At 36.3% G+C, this 17,975-nt stretch overlaps 3 protein-coding genes and 1 long non-coding RNA gene across 8 annotated transcripts; all 4 read right to left on the reverse strand.

Annotated features, from left to right (window-relative positions):
• Position 1: 1 nt before the first annotated feature.
• LOC106377020 lies at positions 2-2,662 on the reverse strand. The gene is made up of 4 exons (XM_048741880.1): positions 1,594-2,662; positions 1,218-1,517; positions 1,065-1,156; positions 2-987 (listed from the first exon to the last, which is right to left on the reverse strand). Exons 1-4 carry the CDS (start codon positions 2,440-2,442, stop codon positions 150-152), a joined length of 2,079 nt encoding a protein of 692 aa, XP_048597837.1. The 5' UTR covers positions 2,443-2,662; the 3' UTR covers positions 2-149.
• Positions 2,663-3,529: 867 nt separating this feature from the next.
• On the reverse strand, positions 3,530-5,657 carry LOC106420135 (GPI-anchor transamidase). Of its 4 annotated transcripts, none has more exons than XM_022691578.2 (9): positions 5,495-5,657; positions 5,314-5,343; positions 5,063-5,205; positions 4,791-4,939; positions 4,638-4,695; positions 4,409-4,486; positions 4,198-4,295; positions 4,040-4,121; positions 3,530-3,900 (listed from the first exon to the last, which is right to left on the reverse strand). In XM_022691578.2, the coding sequence occupies exons 3-9, from the start codon at positions 5,165-5,167 to the stop codon at positions 3,757-3,759; spliced, it is 714 nt and encodes a 237-aa protein (XP_022547299.2). In that variant the 5' UTR covers positions 5,168-5,205; positions 5,314-5,343; positions 5,495-5,657; the 3' UTR covers positions 3,530-3,756. The 4 variants fall into 4 exon arrangements, with proteins under 4 accessions (XP_022547299.2, XP_013716428.2, XP_048597841.1 ...); XM_013860974.3 differs by having other exon boundaries at positions 5,063-5,210; XM_048741884.1 differs by lacking the exon at positions 5,495-5,657 and having other exon boundaries at positions 5,063-5,210; positions 5,314-5,491.
• Positions 5,658-5,848: 191 nt separating this feature from the next.
• Positions 5,849-11,464, reverse strand: LOC106420133 (serine/threonine-protein kinase EDR1-like). Its single transcript, XM_013860972.3, has 13 exons — positions 10,725-11,464; positions 10,111-10,533; positions 9,244-9,347; positions 8,120-9,156; positions 7,984-8,024; positions 7,453-7,521; positions 7,167-7,267; positions 7,002-7,080; positions 6,806-6,904; positions 6,649-6,717; positions 6,491-6,540; positions 6,210-6,386; positions 5,849-6,114 (listed from the first exon to the last, which is right to left on the reverse strand). Exons 1-13 carry the CDS (start codon positions 11,328-11,330, stop codon positions 6,030-6,032), a joined length of 2,940 nt encoding a protein of 979 aa, XP_013716426.2. The 5' UTR covers positions 11,331-11,464; the 3' UTR covers positions 5,849-6,029.
• Positions 11,465-15,627: 4,163 nt separating this feature from the next.
• Positions 15,628-17,140, reverse strand: LOC106420008. Of its 2 annotated transcripts, none has more exons than XR_007316726.1 (4): positions 16,675-17,140; positions 16,504-16,585; positions 16,271-16,412; positions 15,628-16,117 (listed from the first exon to the last, which is right to left on the reverse strand). It is a non-coding gene; the product is annotated as an uncharacterized LOC106420008 (long non-coding RNA). The 2 variants fall into 2 exon arrangements; XR_007316725.1 differs by having other exon boundaries at positions 15,628-16,145; positions 16,675-17,137.
• Positions 17,141-17,975: the final 835 nt, after the last annotated feature.

A 17,975-nucleotide genomic window follows, 5' to 3' on the forward strand; every position in this document is an offset into this window, starting at 1 on the left:
AAGTCTGTGAAAAAAATATATTGAAATCTTTTGAGCCAAGAGGCTCTCTTTACTAAGTGTATGTCTGAATAAAAAAATTCACGTCGGTAGGCTTTCATCTTGGCCGCCAGTTTTCATATATACAAATAAGTAGAAGCTTCTTTCATTATCTATCTCTTTGCTTTGGTTTCAATTGGTTTGTGTCTAGGAGAAGAAACAGAGCCACCACCAAGTGCTGCAGCTGCTGACTCCACATGCGTCAGAAGATACTCGTATATCTTCTTCCTTAATCCATCAATCGTTTCCTTCGACACTTCTTGTAACCCTTCTCCATTCTCTTTCGACCCTATCTCGTCTAACCAATCATTCACACTCTTCAACTGAGACAGCATCCCAGCTATCTGCCCGTTATCAGACAGGTTCGAGCTTGTCTCCACAACGTCTGCGTCCAAGAATCTCTCTACAAATCCTAAGAACCAGTCTTGAGACACCGTTTGCAACTTCTCTGCCAGATCAGTTGCCTCGTTCAGACCATTTCCTTTCACCCACTTCGGCGGTGGAGACTCTGATCCTGCTGCAACCGTGGTGGCCTTTTGGCTGCTTTTACGGATCATGCCTTGTGCCACAAGCTTTGATCCAAACGTTGGCCGGTTTTGGACATTTCCACGGGGTTTACTGGTTGTGTTATTGCCCTGGCTCTCGAGTATGATCACTGGTTTGCTCTTGGACGCGGCTGGTTTGGTGGAGTAGACAGAGAAGGCTGATAAGTTAGTGACCAACGCAGCTTGGACCCAAGAGGCTGCTAACTTCTGCTTCTCCAGAGCCGCTTTCACAGTTTCCTCAGATCTGTTTGCTTCATCTTCTACAGAAGATGTTGAAGACACTAATCTAGACAACGACTCGGTTACTATCTGAACGTTCTTCAAACTGGAATGGAGCTTCAAGAACTGCTCAACTACCGGTAACGGATCATCCATCTTAGCCGTTGACATAAGATCGTTGTACATACTACAAAAATGGAGAAGCATAATAAAGTTTAGAAGCAGAAAAAAAAACATATATGGATTTGTTAGAGATTAACGCACATGAGGCATTGAAGTAGGCTCTCGGAAGCTGAAGCTTCTTTCAAGGCCTCTATTGCAACAACTTGAGCAGCATCTCTATGCCTCAAAACCTCCTGCAAATATTCACATCAGTAAGATGAATGTACTACATAGATGCATATGTTACATTCGTACCTGTCCTAGCCTTGAAAGAGATGAAGGTAGTGAACTCCATTGGGTACTAGCAGAAGCTAATCGTTTACTATTAACAGGGACTTTGACTAAACTCCCAGGCAATCCATTCTCTGTAGTAGATTTCTTGTCTATGGTTATAGACTTAGTCCGACTAGTTTTATCTTTGGTCTCCACTATTCCTGTTGCCTCAACCTTCTTGGTTGATTGAGTCTTACTTTGCTCCTTTGATGATTTAGCAAATACATTAGCCCTTTCCTGTTTACTAGGCAACTTCTCACTAGATGTGCTTTTCCTCGGTGCCTAGAAACCAAGATTGTACAAGTGATATTCAGACAAAATGTATGATGCAAACCAGTTTATTCCTAAGAGAGCTTACTGTTAAACTCCTGGCATCAGGGGTTGTATCACGTTTGGTAAGCTTCTTCAGCCCTGAGCTATCTGAAGCTCTGATATCTAAACTCCCTTCCCAGCTTTTCCTCAAGGCCTTAGCTCCAAGCTCAATCCCTTGCACAAAGTTCTTAATCAGAGGAAGCTTCTTCCCAACACTGGGACTCTCCACTTTGAGAAGAAACCGCCCCTTCTCCGGCTTCACCGTCTGTTGCTGCTTAATCCCATTTGCAAACTTTGCAAAAGAAGTAGGCAGAGAATAACAGCTAGTGGGAGAAGAAGGGATTGACTTTGAAGTCTTCAACTTCCTCAATGGTTCCTTTCTTACATCCAAACTCAAACCTGACTTGGCTCTGGACAGAGAAGACGGTTTCTTACTCTCACAAGACTCACTCTTATTAGGAGCAACCACTCCTCCTTTGGCAGTTGCCTTAACTCTCTCTTTTGGTTTCAAACCATTACCACTGAGGAACTGAGTAGCTACAATATCTTCAGGAGTGCCGAGACAAGGATGCCTACCGGGAACAACCCTAACGCCACAGAGAATCGGAACAGGGGAAGAAGACTCAACTCTGTCAACATGAATGAACTGGCCTAGTTGGAGCTTATCGCTGAGAATCAAATCATCTTGCTCGTCAGGGAGAGAGACGTAGGTGGCGTGAGAGGAGTCAGAGACTTTGAGATAAAAGCCTTGGTTTGAGAAAAGCTCTCCTCCGGCTAGAGCAGGGACGATGCTAATGACTTGTAAGAGAGATGACCTGTGTTCTCCGGCGATTTTGACGTCGGTGTTCATGTGCTGGAGGAGCTTGAGTAATACACCAGGGACTAGATTCGCCATCACTGACGGATCTAAAGAGAGATAGATCTTAGAGAAGCAATATTGGTTGTAACGAGAATCCACAGAGATGCTTGCAAACTGCAAAGGCAGAGAGACAACTAATTAATATCATGGCCTCAGAGAGAAGCACAGAGAAAGAGAGAGAGAGAGAGATGATTAATTGAATAAAATATATAATAAAGACATGAGTGATAGAGAGAGTACAGGTAAGAGGAATGTGAAAATAATGTGATAACTGTTGTGTTGTGTCTTGTAGTACAAACACAGACACCACACTTTCTTTGATTTTAAGATTGAGCCGTCAGTTAAAAGAAGCAAGTGACGGGTCAGACTCAAAATCAGAGAGATGCAGAAAAAGATAGGCTAGATTCATGTGTTGTGGACCTTGTGGCTTATGTGGATATAATATCTTCTGTGTATACTTCTTCTTTTTTAAGTCGATAAAAAACTTTTATTTACCATAAATGCATAATGTTTTTCTATATGTAAATTTATTCGTTTTACATTTTTCCAAGTTTATGGAATTCAATATGTAAAGCAAATATATCTGACCATAAATGTATGATTAGAGGGTAGTAGTAATGAGAAATAAATTCGCCTAGTAAATGTTCCTCCAACTATAATCATTCATGTAATCAAATGGAAAATTTTGCTGGTAAAAAATCAGTTTATGTAAATGTAAATCTTAAATCTACAATAACATAAATTAAATGAAATTTACTTACATAAATACAAGTCAACTCTGTCAAAAAAGCGAAGTCTAACTAACATTTGTAGTAACCTTTGTATAAAGTTGACAAGAGCAAAAAGTTATTGGTTGTTGTATTTTAATGAATTTGAAAATCCAAATTAAATCTAGTGTTATTGGTTCTATGATTTTCAAATTTGTATTAAAATCATGTGTTATTTGTTTAATAATTCATGCATTCAATATCAAATCAAGTGTTATTCAATCATTCAGATTTACTACCATATTTAATTTTATAATGGATTTGAATAGATTTTTTAGTTGAAAATACAAAAACTCAAATCCGAGAAAAACCTTCAGGACTTATAAATACTATATAAATTTCTAAATCAATCAAAATATATAAACCAATAACCTCTTATTCACCTCAGAGAAAGCATTGTGATAAAAGTAATAATACATTGATGCGAAGCTGCAACAATTAAGATCATACAACAGAGATTAAGTGAAGTGGAGATGATGATGATAATGAGCGTCCTATCCTAAGAGCCTGGCTGCATCATAACAAAGATGATGACACCATTACAACGAGAACCATCACCGCTATGCTGAGGTGAACATCTTCTTTAAGACCGTGCGTGCACGGAAGGCTCATTGAGTGGCATGTCGGATTTGATCTTGCTATTTGAGTCTCTACTTGAAAAGGCTTCGTAAGCTGAATCAGTATGAATGGTCTCCATAACTGAACCGAAGAAATTTGTCACCGGTACCTAAAATCCCATAACAAGTGAGTACATTAATCATCTCAAGACAGAGATAGTTCATCAAAGATAGAACCAGCAACTAAAACTGAGGTTTGGTTAAACATAATAGTAAGACAAAACAATGAATAATCACTTTCCTCCTTACCTCAGTCAGTTTTGGCTGGTAAAGATCAGTTCGGTAGTAGGCAGTAGACATTAGCTGGCTCGGATCATAGGAACTAAACAAACTGCACAAAAGACTCAGAGAGTTCAGCTAAAAAGGCGCATCAGTTTTAACAATGATGAAGTTGCATTGTTATCGACTTATGGTAGCTGTTAAGTGATGCATTGTCATATATGTTGAGCCTCTCAAAGAAGGCAAGAGTGTAGTATGTAAACCGATCTACAACAGATACACCAATCTGAAGCAAAAACAATATTAGAATTGGAGATTTATACAATGATAAAAAAACAAGAAACAATCCCCAAACAATATAACGACTTTGCATTAATGAAATAGTGAATGGCACTTTACATCTGAGTCCAGGTGATGTGAGTATGAGTTCTCTCCTTTAAGACTGCTACCAATTGCCAAAACACCAGGAGATTGAAGCTACCAAAACAAATGTTTAACAACGTAAGAGAAGTATCCAAATGATTAGATTAGATGTCAATGCTAAGAACAAGCTGTTCGTAAAGACACGATGAATATCAAAATATTAACTCCAAAGGCAGAAAAAAAAATGTGACACTAAGAGATGTACCTGGTTAAAGAGAGTGGCAGCTTGGCAAGTATCAACCATAATCATCAGCTCCTTGAATCTGAGCTAGCCACGTCATTAGATTTGTCAAAACAGTAAGTAAATATAGTCTCACATGAACTTAAGAAAGACCATTTAAATGAGAAACAAACAAACCTAGGCTTCTCTTTCATTTGTTTGACAGCATCAGCTAAGTCGTGGCTCTGGAGTTCTTCAGCATCTTGAAACTTGAGAAACTCATCACCTCCATGGCTAGTCATGTAGAGTAGAATATGGCTGTGACGCCCAGTGCAGGAAATTTTCAACTGTCACCTCGTAACCACGATAATCTACCCGAGTGAAAATGATAATTACACAATCAACCTTTCTCCTGGAAATGAGATTATCTAATATATAGCTAGCTACTCAAGAGAGAAAAATTCACCTACCTCAACGTTATCTCCGTAGAGGTTGATTTGGAGGTGGTTTTCATTGTTAAAAACTTGAGCAGGATATTGGTTTCTAGAGTTACAGGCCATATCATCAGCGAGCATTAGGATGATGCGTTCATCAGGTATTCCAAGTCTCTTGACTGTCCTATAAAAAAAAAAAAAAAAAAAGTAAAAGAGAACAAGAATGTGAAGAGAAACTACATCCAAGAATGGTTATTATTCCAGCATAAAAGGGAGAGAGCTTTAACCTATGGAGGGAGAGTGTATTGGCCATGTGCCTGTAGTTAAACCAGAGAACATATATCATCAAATCAAATCACAGCAACCAATAGATTTAAACTCCAAAACCTTAACCCCATTTGTGAAATCAATGGAACAACACAAAGCTATAGCTAATAACTGACTGAGTGAGAGAAAGAAAGAATTGACCAGAATCGAGAAGTGCAGACTAAGACAGCCCAATTGTTCGTGTGAATACTCGTCTCTCCCCAAGTTGAGGCTCAACAGAGAAGCACTACTACCACCAGTATATGAATAATCTTCATTTTCCCTAAACAAGATCTGGAACACAACTCACTATTGATCAAACCGGATATTAGTTTTTTTTTTTTAAATATTGGATCCTTAAACATATCCTGTGTTTGTCATCAACACAATACACACTGTTATGTTGGATTTGATTGGTAACACAAATCAAACATTTTACAATCGAACCATCAATAAACCGGATTATATTATTGAAATTTGATGATTTTTTTTTTTTACTTTGGCTTCTGACCGATAAGCCAATAAAATAAGCACAGCATCGCGGCTTTTTCTATAACAAAATACACCACAATATATATATAGTCAAGTGGTTTTTCATTTACATTCCTCATATCGTAGGCTGATAATGATTTTATGAGGAGGCAGGCACAATTGTATATGATTTAACCGTGTCTTTCGTATATTCACCAGTAGGAAACTACTGTGGTGAAGGAAGCACGAGCCGGTTCAATGGCTTCAGCACTTCCGTCAGCTGAGCAAACGACGGCCTCAGATTCGGATCCCTGCCCCAACCAAACACAAAAAGAATACTTCATTTGTCATCTCTGTGTAGATTCTGTTTTAAGTGTATTGATTGAGTTTTGTTTTCGCAACTTACGTTTGCCAACATTCCAAGATGATCCTTCCCACCACAGGATCAAGTTCCTTTGGTATCTCCAGCCTCCGATTCTGGAAACCAACCGCTCCTACTACTTGCATTGGGTTCATTCCTCTCCATGGCAATCTCAATGTCGCTAGTTCCCATAGAATCACCCCAAAGCTGTACACATCACACCTGCGGGAAAACGAAGCCACCATGAATTTTCTATTGCATTCTCCTTGGAAAAGGTGAAAGTACGAAGAACCAAGTACCGAACTGAGAGCGTCTAAGCTACTTACTTTTCATTTGAGGGCTCATTGCGTAGAACTTCCGGAGCCATCCACTCGGGCTAACAAAATTCAAAATGCTTCTCATCAGAAAATGAGCCATACCCCTCAGATTACGAGCTGGAAATTGCATGTCTCTATCAAGGGATAAAAGAGTTGTGTATTCTCACCGTCCCAGCAGTTGATTTTGAGGACAAGAAAGTATTGTGCTTTAAGCGAGACAACCCAAAATCACCTACCTGCAAGTTTAGAGAGAAAATAAAAATTTCAACAGCAGAGAAAACAAGCCTATTAGTTAGACAGATTAGAAAAAAAATGTTTACGTACCTTAACATTCCAGTTGTTATCAACCAAAAGGTTTGGTGTTTTTAAATCACGATGAACAATTGTTGGTGTGCTTGTGTGTAAGCAATTCATCCCCATTGCCTGAAAAATTAACAAGTGATCTGAAATTCAGTGACTATATTAAAGGAATCAGCCAAGGGGAGCTTGGAATATGATAAATGGAATCTATTTTTTCTACCACATCAAGGGCCATTTTGATCCTGCGCCGCTCGTCAATCTGAGACTTGGGCCGATGAAGGATGCGATACAAGCTTCCTCTGTAATAGAAATAATAAATATATAATCTTTGAGGCTCAAAAGTCTCAAATGGAATAGATTTTCATAACAAGACGATGGGGCAAACCTTGGCAGAAACTCAGTGACAATGGAAAGGTTCGGAGGACGAGTAACCGCCCCAAGGAAGAAAACAACATTTGGATGTCGCAATCTTCGCATAATGCGTACCTTTAGATAAGGAAATATTAATAATAAGAATGGCAAATATATATATGCAGCTGCAGCATAGGCCACTATGGTTCAACCAAAAATATAAATTGGTAGTCTACTTCAGGAGAAAACCCTGACTTCAACAATTAATTATGAGAATTTTATGAGCTCGTAAACAAATGCAAGGGAAAGTTATGCCTTACTTCTCTTCTGAACTCAGCCAAAGCAGCTCCTGAGAAGTCCTGGTCCAAAAATTTCTTGACAGCAACTTCCTAAATTCAACCACAACAAAGACGCAGAAAAATAAAGTTGAAGCCTTCCACTTATCGGATAAAAGATGAGATACTACCGCACGGGCATAGCTATTTTAAGTAAGGAAAATTATTAAAGCTAAACAAACTAAAAAGACAACAGCTAGTACTGATGAGATAGCAACAGACGATGCCATACATGCCCCTGATGAATTGGTGATCAAACAAGCTTATCTAAAAGTGCTTTTCAAAAACTATTCACTTAAAGAACACAATCACTACTTTGAGTGTTCAAAAGACCACACATTCACCTAAACGCTGCATTTAGCTGTTTGAAGTCATGTCATTTAACACACTCTTAAATCTTCCAGACGATAACAAATTTGAACTAACTTAGAGCAATTTCTTGAAAAAAATAACAGATGAAAGTTACTACAACAGCAATTTTATGAAGTCAAACTGTAAGGTTCTGCAAAAACTAACCGTGCCATTCCAGTCAGCATTATAGACCTCCCCATAGGACCCTAACCAAAACAAGATAAACATTAGAACATAGCTATCCCAAAAAGCTAGACTAATATTTCGGAGATTTAAGAATATAACTGGAAGGCCTCATTACCTAATCCTATTCTCTCCCCAATTACAAGATCCTTCCAAGGGATTTCACATTCACCAACATCAGCATCATCAAGAACTTGAGGATCATTCCGGTAGGATGTAGAATCAAGAGAGGAACTCGTGCTTTCATGATCCTTAAGCCTCGGATCAGACCCAGTAGATATGTCATCACTTGTGTACTTTCTATGATCGTCAACGTGAGATTCATCCTTTTGGTATCCAACAACAGCATTAGGCTGGAGATCTAGTTCACTGCTGGTGTTTCTATTCATATCATCTACCATACTTGGTGTGAACTGATTTCCATTGGAACTGAAGGGTGGTGGTGCAGCAACAACAGGTGACACAAAAGTGGAATTGTTTCTACCATGCATATTTGACGAAACCGCTACACCGGAGCTTGAGGTAGCGTATGAGGAATTATTGTTTCCGTAACGAGGATCACGGTGGAGTTTCGGGAGAATATTCTCCTTTCGCTTTGGGGCTTCATTGCAACTGTAGTTTTTCCACATCATCGGTGCAGGAGACTTACCAACCAGAGGATTGTTTTTTGGTTGATGAAAATCATCAACATTATTCAACCCTGATTTAGTGGGCATAAACAGCTTGTCGGTTCCCTTGTTCTGAAACGGGTTAAGGTCTGCGAAAAGGTTTTTTGGGTCTTCCTCAGTGTTCTGATTGTATGGAACTATGTTCACGTTCGTTCTTGAACTATCATTTACGGCTCCTCGACTCCCCTTTGCAACTGTATTCAAGGAAATATTCTCCAACTGGCTCGAACTAGTTACGCTAGAAGGTGAAGCTCTCAAATCTGAATTCCTGATTCCAGACTCTCGATTTCTATCCAAAGAAGAATTGTTGTCAGCTATACAACTCTGACTACTGCCTTCACCTTCTGAAAGCTTTGGCGCCGAGTGCCGAAAGTCATCGGACAACTGAGCAGTGGGAAGTTTGTTTCCATGCGAGTTATTTGGCTCAATCGCAATATCAGCAGGTATAAGCGTCCCAGGATCCGTCATAAGATCGACCAAGTACTCTCTGAAAGGAGGTATGATATGTTACATCTTCGCAACAAAAATACAAAATGAAACATTACTGGAATCATAGTGAGAAGAATGAAAGAACCTATTATCTTCAAGCCTTATTGTGTTCACAGCATCATCCTCGTTGCCCGTGTAATGGCTACCTTTTACCAACCTACAAGGTAACTGGACACTATCTGCCAAAACCTACATTGGGAGAAGTAAACTGCCCACAAATTAATTTCTATCAAACAAGATATAGCATAAGCAGCAAAGGCATCTGCCTAGGTGCAAAAAAAAAAAGTTGTGGATGTCTCATTCAAACAAGGTACCACCTATACTATCAATCAATGGTAAGCTGAAGATTCCAGTGCAAGAGGTTGAAACTCAATGAAATTACAAAAGATATCTATATGTACAACAAACCGTCTCAATATTCAATTCACGTCACAAGGCATTCGCTGCGACAAAAGGTATATCTATATGTACAACAAATCATCTCTAAAAGTTACAATTTTAGAAATTATTTACTTTTTATGTCTCGAGTGCTTAATCATGGCCTAAGCGGAATGATGCTATAAATATATCTCTAATCATATTATAAAACTATTGTGACAACCAGCCCCATGGGAACTATCCACCCGTGGCCCAGGTTCACATCCCGCAGGACACCGACCCTAACCCCTCCATTATGAATCCTCTCTGACTCCATAATTAGGTTATTGGTGCGCTTGGCGTTACTCGAACCCATGACAAGCTGTCAATTGGTCACAACTTGTCATGTGAAAGTGTTGTTAAAGGGTGAGGTATTGGGTTCGAGTAACGCCAAACGCATCAATAATAAACTACATGGGGAATGAGTGAGGGCTCACATGTAAGGGATCTGTGAGCCGGGTTCTGAGCGGGAGGGGTTGTCACAATTATATTCATACTGCAAACTAGATCCAGGAAGAGGCGTTTGGAAGATAACCTTGAAAAGCAGAGCACGATGCCTGGAGAGACCAATATTTACAAAACCAAGAGGGAATACACAAGTGTTCAACGCAGCCTTGTACTCGCTGCTTTTCTCAGTCCACCTTGCCAATACAATACTCGAATCCTCCGCAGATCCACCCATATGCCCTGTGACAAGCTCCGCCAGCCTCTCTACCAGCACGTCAACGCTAGCGGAACGACAATCCTGCGCAATGCACTGCGCAATCTGCACCAACTCGTCAAGAGAAGTATCAACGGGACGATTCACAACCACAGCTTCGAATCCACGTGTCCCTCGATTGCTCTCGAGATGTTCTAAGGACGGCATATCTCCCTGCTTAGCTGAGTCTGTGGTGAGACTGTAAACGTCGTAGAATCCATCTACGATCTTCTCCTCGTAATCAAGCACACCGTATTCCTAAGAGAAGAAGCATTATAACAGGTTCAAAGAAGAAACAATGCATACAAATTGTCCTAACAAACTTTTTACAATTTTTCTTAGATTGAATCTTTTCCTCTGCTAACATTCTCTATAACCTATGAAACTCCATTCATCTCCTGCCACGTGTCTTCATCCCTCTTTTACCTGTATCAGCGAGAACAACTTACCCAGTACTGCCTCGATAGCCTCTGGGCGATAACCTCCGACGAATCCCTCCTCGGATCCATCCGATGATGGCTTCCTAAGCTCAGAAGCGTCGCGGCTCGGATCTGATGCTTCTCGGGATCCTCGCCGGACTGCGAGTTCGAAGCGCTGATCGCTAGGGCTAGCTGGACTTGGTACTCCTCCTCTGACGATATGTAATCGGAACGGTTCGTCGTGGCGGCGGAGACTGGAGCGGGAGAGGTTGTTGTCGAAGAAGCGGTTACGCTCGCCGCCGGAATCGACTCCGTTGAGCCTGATTGAGGATTCGCGGCGGTTTGTATCCGATTCTGATCCGACGGTGGAGCTCCTGCTGCTGCATCGTTGGTCCGATTCTGATCTTGATTGCCGCCTCTGTGTAGCTTCTTGAAGATATGCTTCATCGTTTCGCCGTGAGATTCTTCGGTTTGGTGAGGGGAAGTAGTGAAAAGTGACGACGGAGGACTTGGCCGGCGATGAAATAGAGAGGGAATCGAATTACGATTATGCCACTGTGTTGACCTTGTTTGTTTTATTATCCAATGGCGATGAAGCGAAAGAGGGAATGTGACACGTGGCATGCGGACCCACATGCTGGAAACTTTTTACGCGGCTAAAAGGGTAAAAGTGTGAATAAAATGAAATATTTTTCTTTTATTCTATGTCGGAAAAAATTCTCATGTACTGTATACACTTCTTCTCTAAATGCAAAAGGGTTTCAATCCATAGCCATACGATTTGTAAGATCACAAAAGTTTAACACCTAAAAGGTAAAACCTAGGCCTGGGCATTTCGCCTGGATTTAAAAATTCGAACTCGAACCGAACCAATAATACCGAACCTGAAAATTTACAAGTATCTAGATGATCAAAAAATTTTATACTTGGAAGAAATGAAGCCGAAAAGAACCAACACAAATAGATCTGATCCGTTAAAAATCAATTCATACCCGATTTAAAAATATCAATATCTAAAATATGATTTTGTAACATTTTAAGTAATGTAAAATTTTAAATATAAATTTAGAGATTAAAGTTTCAATTAGTAACATTTTTTTTATTTTGCAAAATTTTAAATAAATATGACAAATTTTAGCTAAATTTGATGCGTTATTTATTTATGAAGACATTTTTACTATATGGTTCAATATTGTACACATTCCATCTTTGATCGGATGTATCTATTGTTTGGGGAGGAGTTTGAGGTGGTTTTGGTAATCAATATCAATGTTTTAATTAAAAAGGTGGAACTATTTTCTTAAGTTTTTGAGTAACTAGCATGTATTTTGGTGTGTAATATTTGTTTTTATAGGTTTCAGTTTAAACTTCACTCCTGTAGTGGCTACATTTGGGTAATTACTCCAAAGAGTAAAACAGTTATCACCATTATAAACAATGACAGCATAAATAAATAAATGAATTTTAATTATTTATTTTCTTATTTTTAGTAAAATAGAATTCTCTCCAACCACATGTATTTTTTCAAATGGATTTTGATCATTTACAGGCTGCCAAGATTCTTCCTGCATATGAAGATTTTCAGATCGATCATAAACAAAATAACTGATAACCAGGTTTGAGTGTGGATGATTATAAGACATGTGGGGACAGGGCTCTACGTACTCGGAATCATAAGGTATATCAAATGGATTTTGATCATTTACAGGCTGCCAAGATTCTTCCTGCATATGAAGATTTAGATCAATCATAAACAAAATAACTGATAACCGTTTGAGTGTGGATGATTTATAAACATCTAAGAGAAAAATGCAAAGAAAAAGTGGAACCATGTAAGGGGAGTATGCAAAATTCCATATTCCATATTGGGAAATTAAGAAGAGTAATTAACTTTTCACTTAATCAGGTATAGAAGAAGGCTTCGAGGACACTAAAGATCAATAACATTTCCTATCAGGGGCGAAGGCAGGTTATGAGTAGAGAGTGCATGTGCATCCATAGAAATAATAAAATTTAAAATTTTAAGCTTAAAACAAGTAGAATTTGACAGGTAAAATGGTAAAAGGCAAGTTGTGCACCCACGCTAACTCAAGTTTGATTATCTTCTATGTTTTTTTTATTAATAGTGCACCCATGCCAAGTATCTTCTGGCTTCGCCCCTGTTTCCTATTACCTAAGCTCAAGTCAAAGAGTAACAACGAAGCTCATCAGTTGCGAACTCAGTAGAGAGAAGAAAGATAAAATACTTTCAAGGTTATTGCAGCGACGACTTGGTGGGAGCTTTAGAAGTCCACGAATAATTTTCTCGTTTCGTTCTTCTTCTCTTTTACTTCCCATTTCTCCAACCAACAACCAAAAAAATGGAATACATACAAATTGAATAGTGGCAGTTAGAAAGAAAAAAACATGAATGGTAGTTTTTTTTTTTTGCAGGAATGTAGTGAAATGAAAATATATTTAGTGTATGTAAGCAAAAGTTATTATTTTATATAATTCTTAATTTATTTTTATTTTTTGTTTCTGCTTTTTTTTTTACTTAGATCATTAGATTGCTTTCATATATTCAATTGGAATTAGTGGAATACATTTTATTTTTCATTCCAATCAAATTGTAATATTTTTGTGGAATCTTCATGAATGTCTCATTGCACATAGTTTTCAAAAATGTACATCCAATTGCAGCCTTAGTTTATTCCATTCATTTTCAGATTGACATAGTCAATATTGATCTTGTAATTTCTAAAACTATAAATATGAAAAATGGTTGATCACGTTAGTTTCGCTGACTTTGTTCTATTTTTCTATTTTTCACAAGTATGAATAAAATAAACTATTTTTATCTTATTTGTTGTGTATATATATTAAAAATGTTAGGAATTTTTTTTTAAAACAAAATTACAAATCATTGTTTATACTATCTCTTATCAGATATTGAGCCATGAAGTCTTCTATCTTTTAGACCAAAAAAAAAAAGTCTTCTATCTTCTTCGTTGTTTTTTGTGTTGTTTTGTTGCTCGTTTTGAACTATCGTGAAGGTATATATCAATATACTCGTTTTATGACTAATAATTTGCAGGAAATATAATTATCAATCCAATTCTCAATTTGCTGCATTATCAAAAGAAAACCTAAATTTTTTTTTATTACATAATTTTAAATTAAAAACTCATTTTTATCCTTTCTCTTATCAGATATCCAGCTACGAAGTTTCCTATATTTCTGTTTTTATTATTTAATTTTGAAAAAAATAGTAGAGTTCATTGAATTACTATTAATCCTAATTAAAAAATATTAAAATTATATATTTTTAATAATATTTTTAATAATATAAAAAATCTTCATGAAAATAATTTTTTGATACATTGAATTTCTTAATCTTCATATTGACGTAGTTAACTATGATTTTGAAATTTCCAAATTTAGTGTAAAAAATATTAAAACAAGATGATCACGTTAATTTCGTTGACATTGCTTTATTTTTCTATTTTTTAAAAGTGTAATTAAACAAACTATTTTATCTTATCTATTGTGTATATATATTATGAGCGTTAGAAACTTTTTTTTAACAAAAAGATAAATCATTTTTTTTATGATATCTCTGATCAAATAATAAGTCATGAAGTCTCCTATTTTATTCATTGTTTCTTGTGTTTCACATGATTTTTTTTGTCGACTTGTTTCTTGTGTTGATTTGTTGCTCGTTTTGAGCTATCCAGAAGGCATATATTAATTTTTGTTTTATGACTAATAATTTGCAGAAAATAGAGTTTTTTTTTTAACCATTCGGAAAATAGAGTTATCAACCTGATTTCAATTTTCTGCATTATCAAAAGAAAACTAATTTTTATTTATTAAATAAATCTTCTTTCCATCATTACTATAAAACAGGAGAAGCAATAGCTCTTCGCTACAGGTGTAACATTACAATGAAGGGTCGTGGAACATGCGGAAATAATGGAATACAGCGTTGTCTCAATGATTCCAAGGAAACCAAATACTTTCGACTTGTTGATCAATGCAGTAAATGTGAAGACTCTAAACCCCCTAAATATCGTACCTGCAGTTGCAGTCAACCTAACCCTTACCAATGCAAATAAATTCATATCAGGGTCAATTATGCATCCAATATAAAAAGATATATTTTAATTTTATTTTCTTAGTAATATATATATATATTTATATATAAATAAAAAAACGCACTTCCAACCTGATTTCAATTTTCTGCATTATCAAAAGAAAACTAATTTTTATTTATTAAATAAATCTTCTTTCCATCGTTACTATAAAACAGGAGAAGCAATAGCTCTTCGCTACAAGTGTAACGTTACAATGAAGGGTCGTGGAACCTGCGGAAATAATGGAATACAGCGTTGTCTCAATGATTCCAAGGAAACCAAATACTTTCGACTTGTTGATCAATGCAGTAAATGTGAAGACTCTAAACCCCCTAAATATCGTACCTGCAGTTGCAGTCAACCTAACCCTTACCAATGCAAATAAATTCATATCGGGGTCAATTATGCATCCAATATAAAAAGATATATTTTAATTTTATTTTCTTAGTAATATATATATATATATATATATATAAATAAAAAAAACGCAATGTATGCAGTGCCGGTCCGGACATAGTTGACGCCTAAAGCGCACTAAATGTTTTATGCCTGTTACTTATAATAATTTTTGTTTCTTTTTTATGTAATCAAAATAATCTCTTTCAGAATAAAAATAAAAACTTCAACACTTTATTCATGAAAATTAATTTTTGTTCTCTACAATCCATTGGTCAATTTTTTTAAAAAAAATTATAACCCATCTAAATTACATCAACACTAAGTTTAATTTACAAAAAAGTGACATGTTACAATAAAAGTGAAAAATGCAACAATCAATAAACAATAAAGGACATAATTTTGTTTAAACGACAAAGAAGAATGAAGAATCAAATCACATTTAACATTTTAATATAATTCAACATATACAAAAATCAAAATTGTTAAAAAAAGGGAAGAAACTAATATGTATCAAAATGCGGTTGTATCTTGAGTTCTTGACTAATGATTTCACTTATTATCATTATTAAAAGAATGTAATAAAATTTGAAAAAAAAAAGAATATGTGTGTGGCTTCGAACCTAGCACCCATCTGGAACAAATAGAAGTCTGAAACCATTACACTATAAGGATTTACAAAATTTTGGAGGAATACGAGAGGAGCAGCGGTAGTGATGGAGGTTGGCTTTTAGAGCTAAAGTGTGACTCCAGATCTTATTTTCCCACCCCCCGGCGATCCTTCCACGACGACGGCGGTGCGTGACTCAGTGGAGCACCTTCTCCAACGTGGATATCCCCTCCCTAACGACGCGAACGTGGTGGTGGAAAATGGTCCTTTCCTCGGTTCTCGGGGAAGGCATGTCGCAAAGGCTTCAAGTCGTCGGAGGTATTAGAACAACTTCAGAAATTAGAACACACAACACTCTTGAGGTATTAAGTAAGAAGAAACAAATCGAAGTTATATTAATCAAACTTTCAGTAGTTGGGATTTCATGTTATCACAGGATCAAAGATCATACGTACCTTGGTCTACAAAGGCTTATAAAACTTTTGATATTTTGCTTCCGAAGCTGTCATCTCCTCGTAAAACTTTGATTACAAAGGCTTATATCTTGTCAAATTCCAGTTTCAGAGACCCGAGCTCATTGATTACAGTGCGCGACCTCTGGTGTACAAAGAAGTCCAATTTTGAGAATATGACTATGCCTGGTGACGACACTAAAAGAATCACTTGAAGAGGTTAAAAATAGAAATACCTGACCTCCCTACTCCCAAACCTTGCTTGTGGAAGCTATGCCTGCTAATCTTGGTGGAAAGGATTTTGTCTCAGAAATCAAACTGCCAAAGAAGAACAAAACTTGAAACTCTTTCATGAAATTTCCAAATACAAAATCTGAAAAGAACAGAATGATCATGTTTTTCCTCACGTCTATGTAAGAAGCATGATATAAAAAGTCTACAACATTTTTCTCTCCAGGTGGCGGTACTCACAGCTGTAAACCCTTTACCATTAGAGCTAGAAGCCCCGGTTGCCTGAGCTATATTCAAACATGTAATCAAGGAGAACAAAAAGAAAACTGATGATGCTTAATCTTCTCAGAACTCTTAACAGGCCAAAAGAATCGTACATGTTTCTCTATAAGATCATTCAACGAACATCAAAACGAAATCAGATCCTAGAAATCGAGAGTGAACCTGACGACGAAGAGGAATACAAATTATAAATTGAAGTAACAATAACAATTGAAAAAGATTGAAAACGAAAAATCTGGATTGAAATAATTTATTATCTGCCTTGGTGAATGTAAGGACGATGGTTGAGCTTCTGAAGCAATAAATTAGAGTTGTTCTTAAGCGTCGCAAACGACCGAGAAAAGAGTAGTGGGCTTTTATGATATGTTATATTAATGTTTTTAAAAATAAAAAAAACCAGAGCGTAGGTCCCTCATATTGCCGACGTGGATGCCTTTAGGATTTGAGCAAAAACTGATATATTATAATATACTAGATTTGGATCCGTACATTGCAACAAGCTTTATTTAATATTTTAATTTAATACAAAATATTAAAAAATCGTTTTATTACTGTTTTAAAATTGTTTTGCATATGTTATGTAAAATTTATTTTATAGTTAAAAACTCTTTTTCATACATAAGTTTCAGTTAATATTTGTTAGAGCTAGAAAAAACATTCAAACGTAAAAATTTAAACCGGATCTAATCCGAAATAATAATTATAATGAAATAAAAAAAGAATTTGGAAGTTAAATAAGACCAAGAAGCAATGACAACATTATACACTTTCTTATGTACTAATTTAACGTTTTATTAAACTAATCTGATGTTAAATAATTTTCTTGATTTATTACTTATTAATGATATATTTTCGTAATAACATTTTAATTAAAATGAATTATAATAAACTACTACATAGTAAAAATAAAAAAATGTAATAAGATAACGATGAAGCTTGATTTGTTTTTGACTAAACATATGTACGATGACAATAATAATAACCAATTTTTATTAGTAAACATGAGAATATATATATATCAAACGTGTCTTTAATTTTTGTATAACCAAACACATAAATACCAATCACGACAACATCCTAAGTTTTGATTTTTGTTAATTTAATAGCTTTAGAAACTTACTTGTCATAAAATTCTTTTTTAAAAATATTATTAAATAGGTATATTTACTTTTGTTAGGATTTTTTAAAAAGGATT

This window comes from Brassica napus, chromosome A9 (genome assembly GCF_020379485.1).
Source record: "Brassica napus cultivar Da-Ae chromosome A9, Da-Ae, whole genome shotgun sequence".
NCBI classification, from domain to species: Eukaryota; Viridiplantae; Streptophyta; class Magnoliopsida; order Brassicales; family Brassicaceae; genus Brassica; species Brassica napus.

Bases quoted from the DNA above. Each gene is read 5' to 3' on its own strand.
- LOC106377020 (XM_048741880.1), bottom strand. From the start codon at position 2,442: ATGGCGAATCTAGTCCCTGGTGTATTACTCAAGCTCCTCCAGCACATG. The intron at 1,518-1,593 runs GTAAGCTCTCTT...CTTGGTTTCTAG, and splicing joins CTGATGCCAGGAGTTTAACA to GCACCGAGGAAAAGCACATC. The intron at 1,157-1,217 runs GTACGAATGTAA...GAATATTTGCAG, and splicing joins CTCTTTCAAGGCTAGGACAG to GAGGTTTTGAGGCATAGAGA.
- LOC106420133 (XM_013860972.3), bottom strand. From the start codon at position 11,330: ATGTGGGTCCGCATGCCACGTGTCACATTCCCTCTTTCGCTTCATCGC. The intron at 10,534-10,724 runs GTAAGTTGTTCT...TTCTTCTCTTAG, and splicing joins GGCTATCGAGGCAGTACTGG to GAATACGGTGTGCTTGATTA. The intron at 7,081-7,166 runs GTTTGCCCCATC...TTTCTATTACAG, and splicing joins GTCACTGAGTTTCTGCCAAG to AGGAAGCTTGTATCGCATCC.
- LOC106420135 (XM_048741884.1), bottom strand. From the start codon at position 5,372: ATGATATATGTTCTCTGGTTTAACTACAGGCACATGGCCAATACACTC. The intron at 4,940-5,062 runs GTAGGTGAATTT...ACGAGGTGACAG, and splicing joins TCTACGGAGATAACGTTGAG to TTGAAAATTTCCTGCACTGG. The intron at 4,487-4,637 runs GTACATCTCTTA...TTGTTTTGGTAG, and splicing joins CTGCCACTCTCTTTAACCAG to CTTCAATCTCCTGGTGTTTT.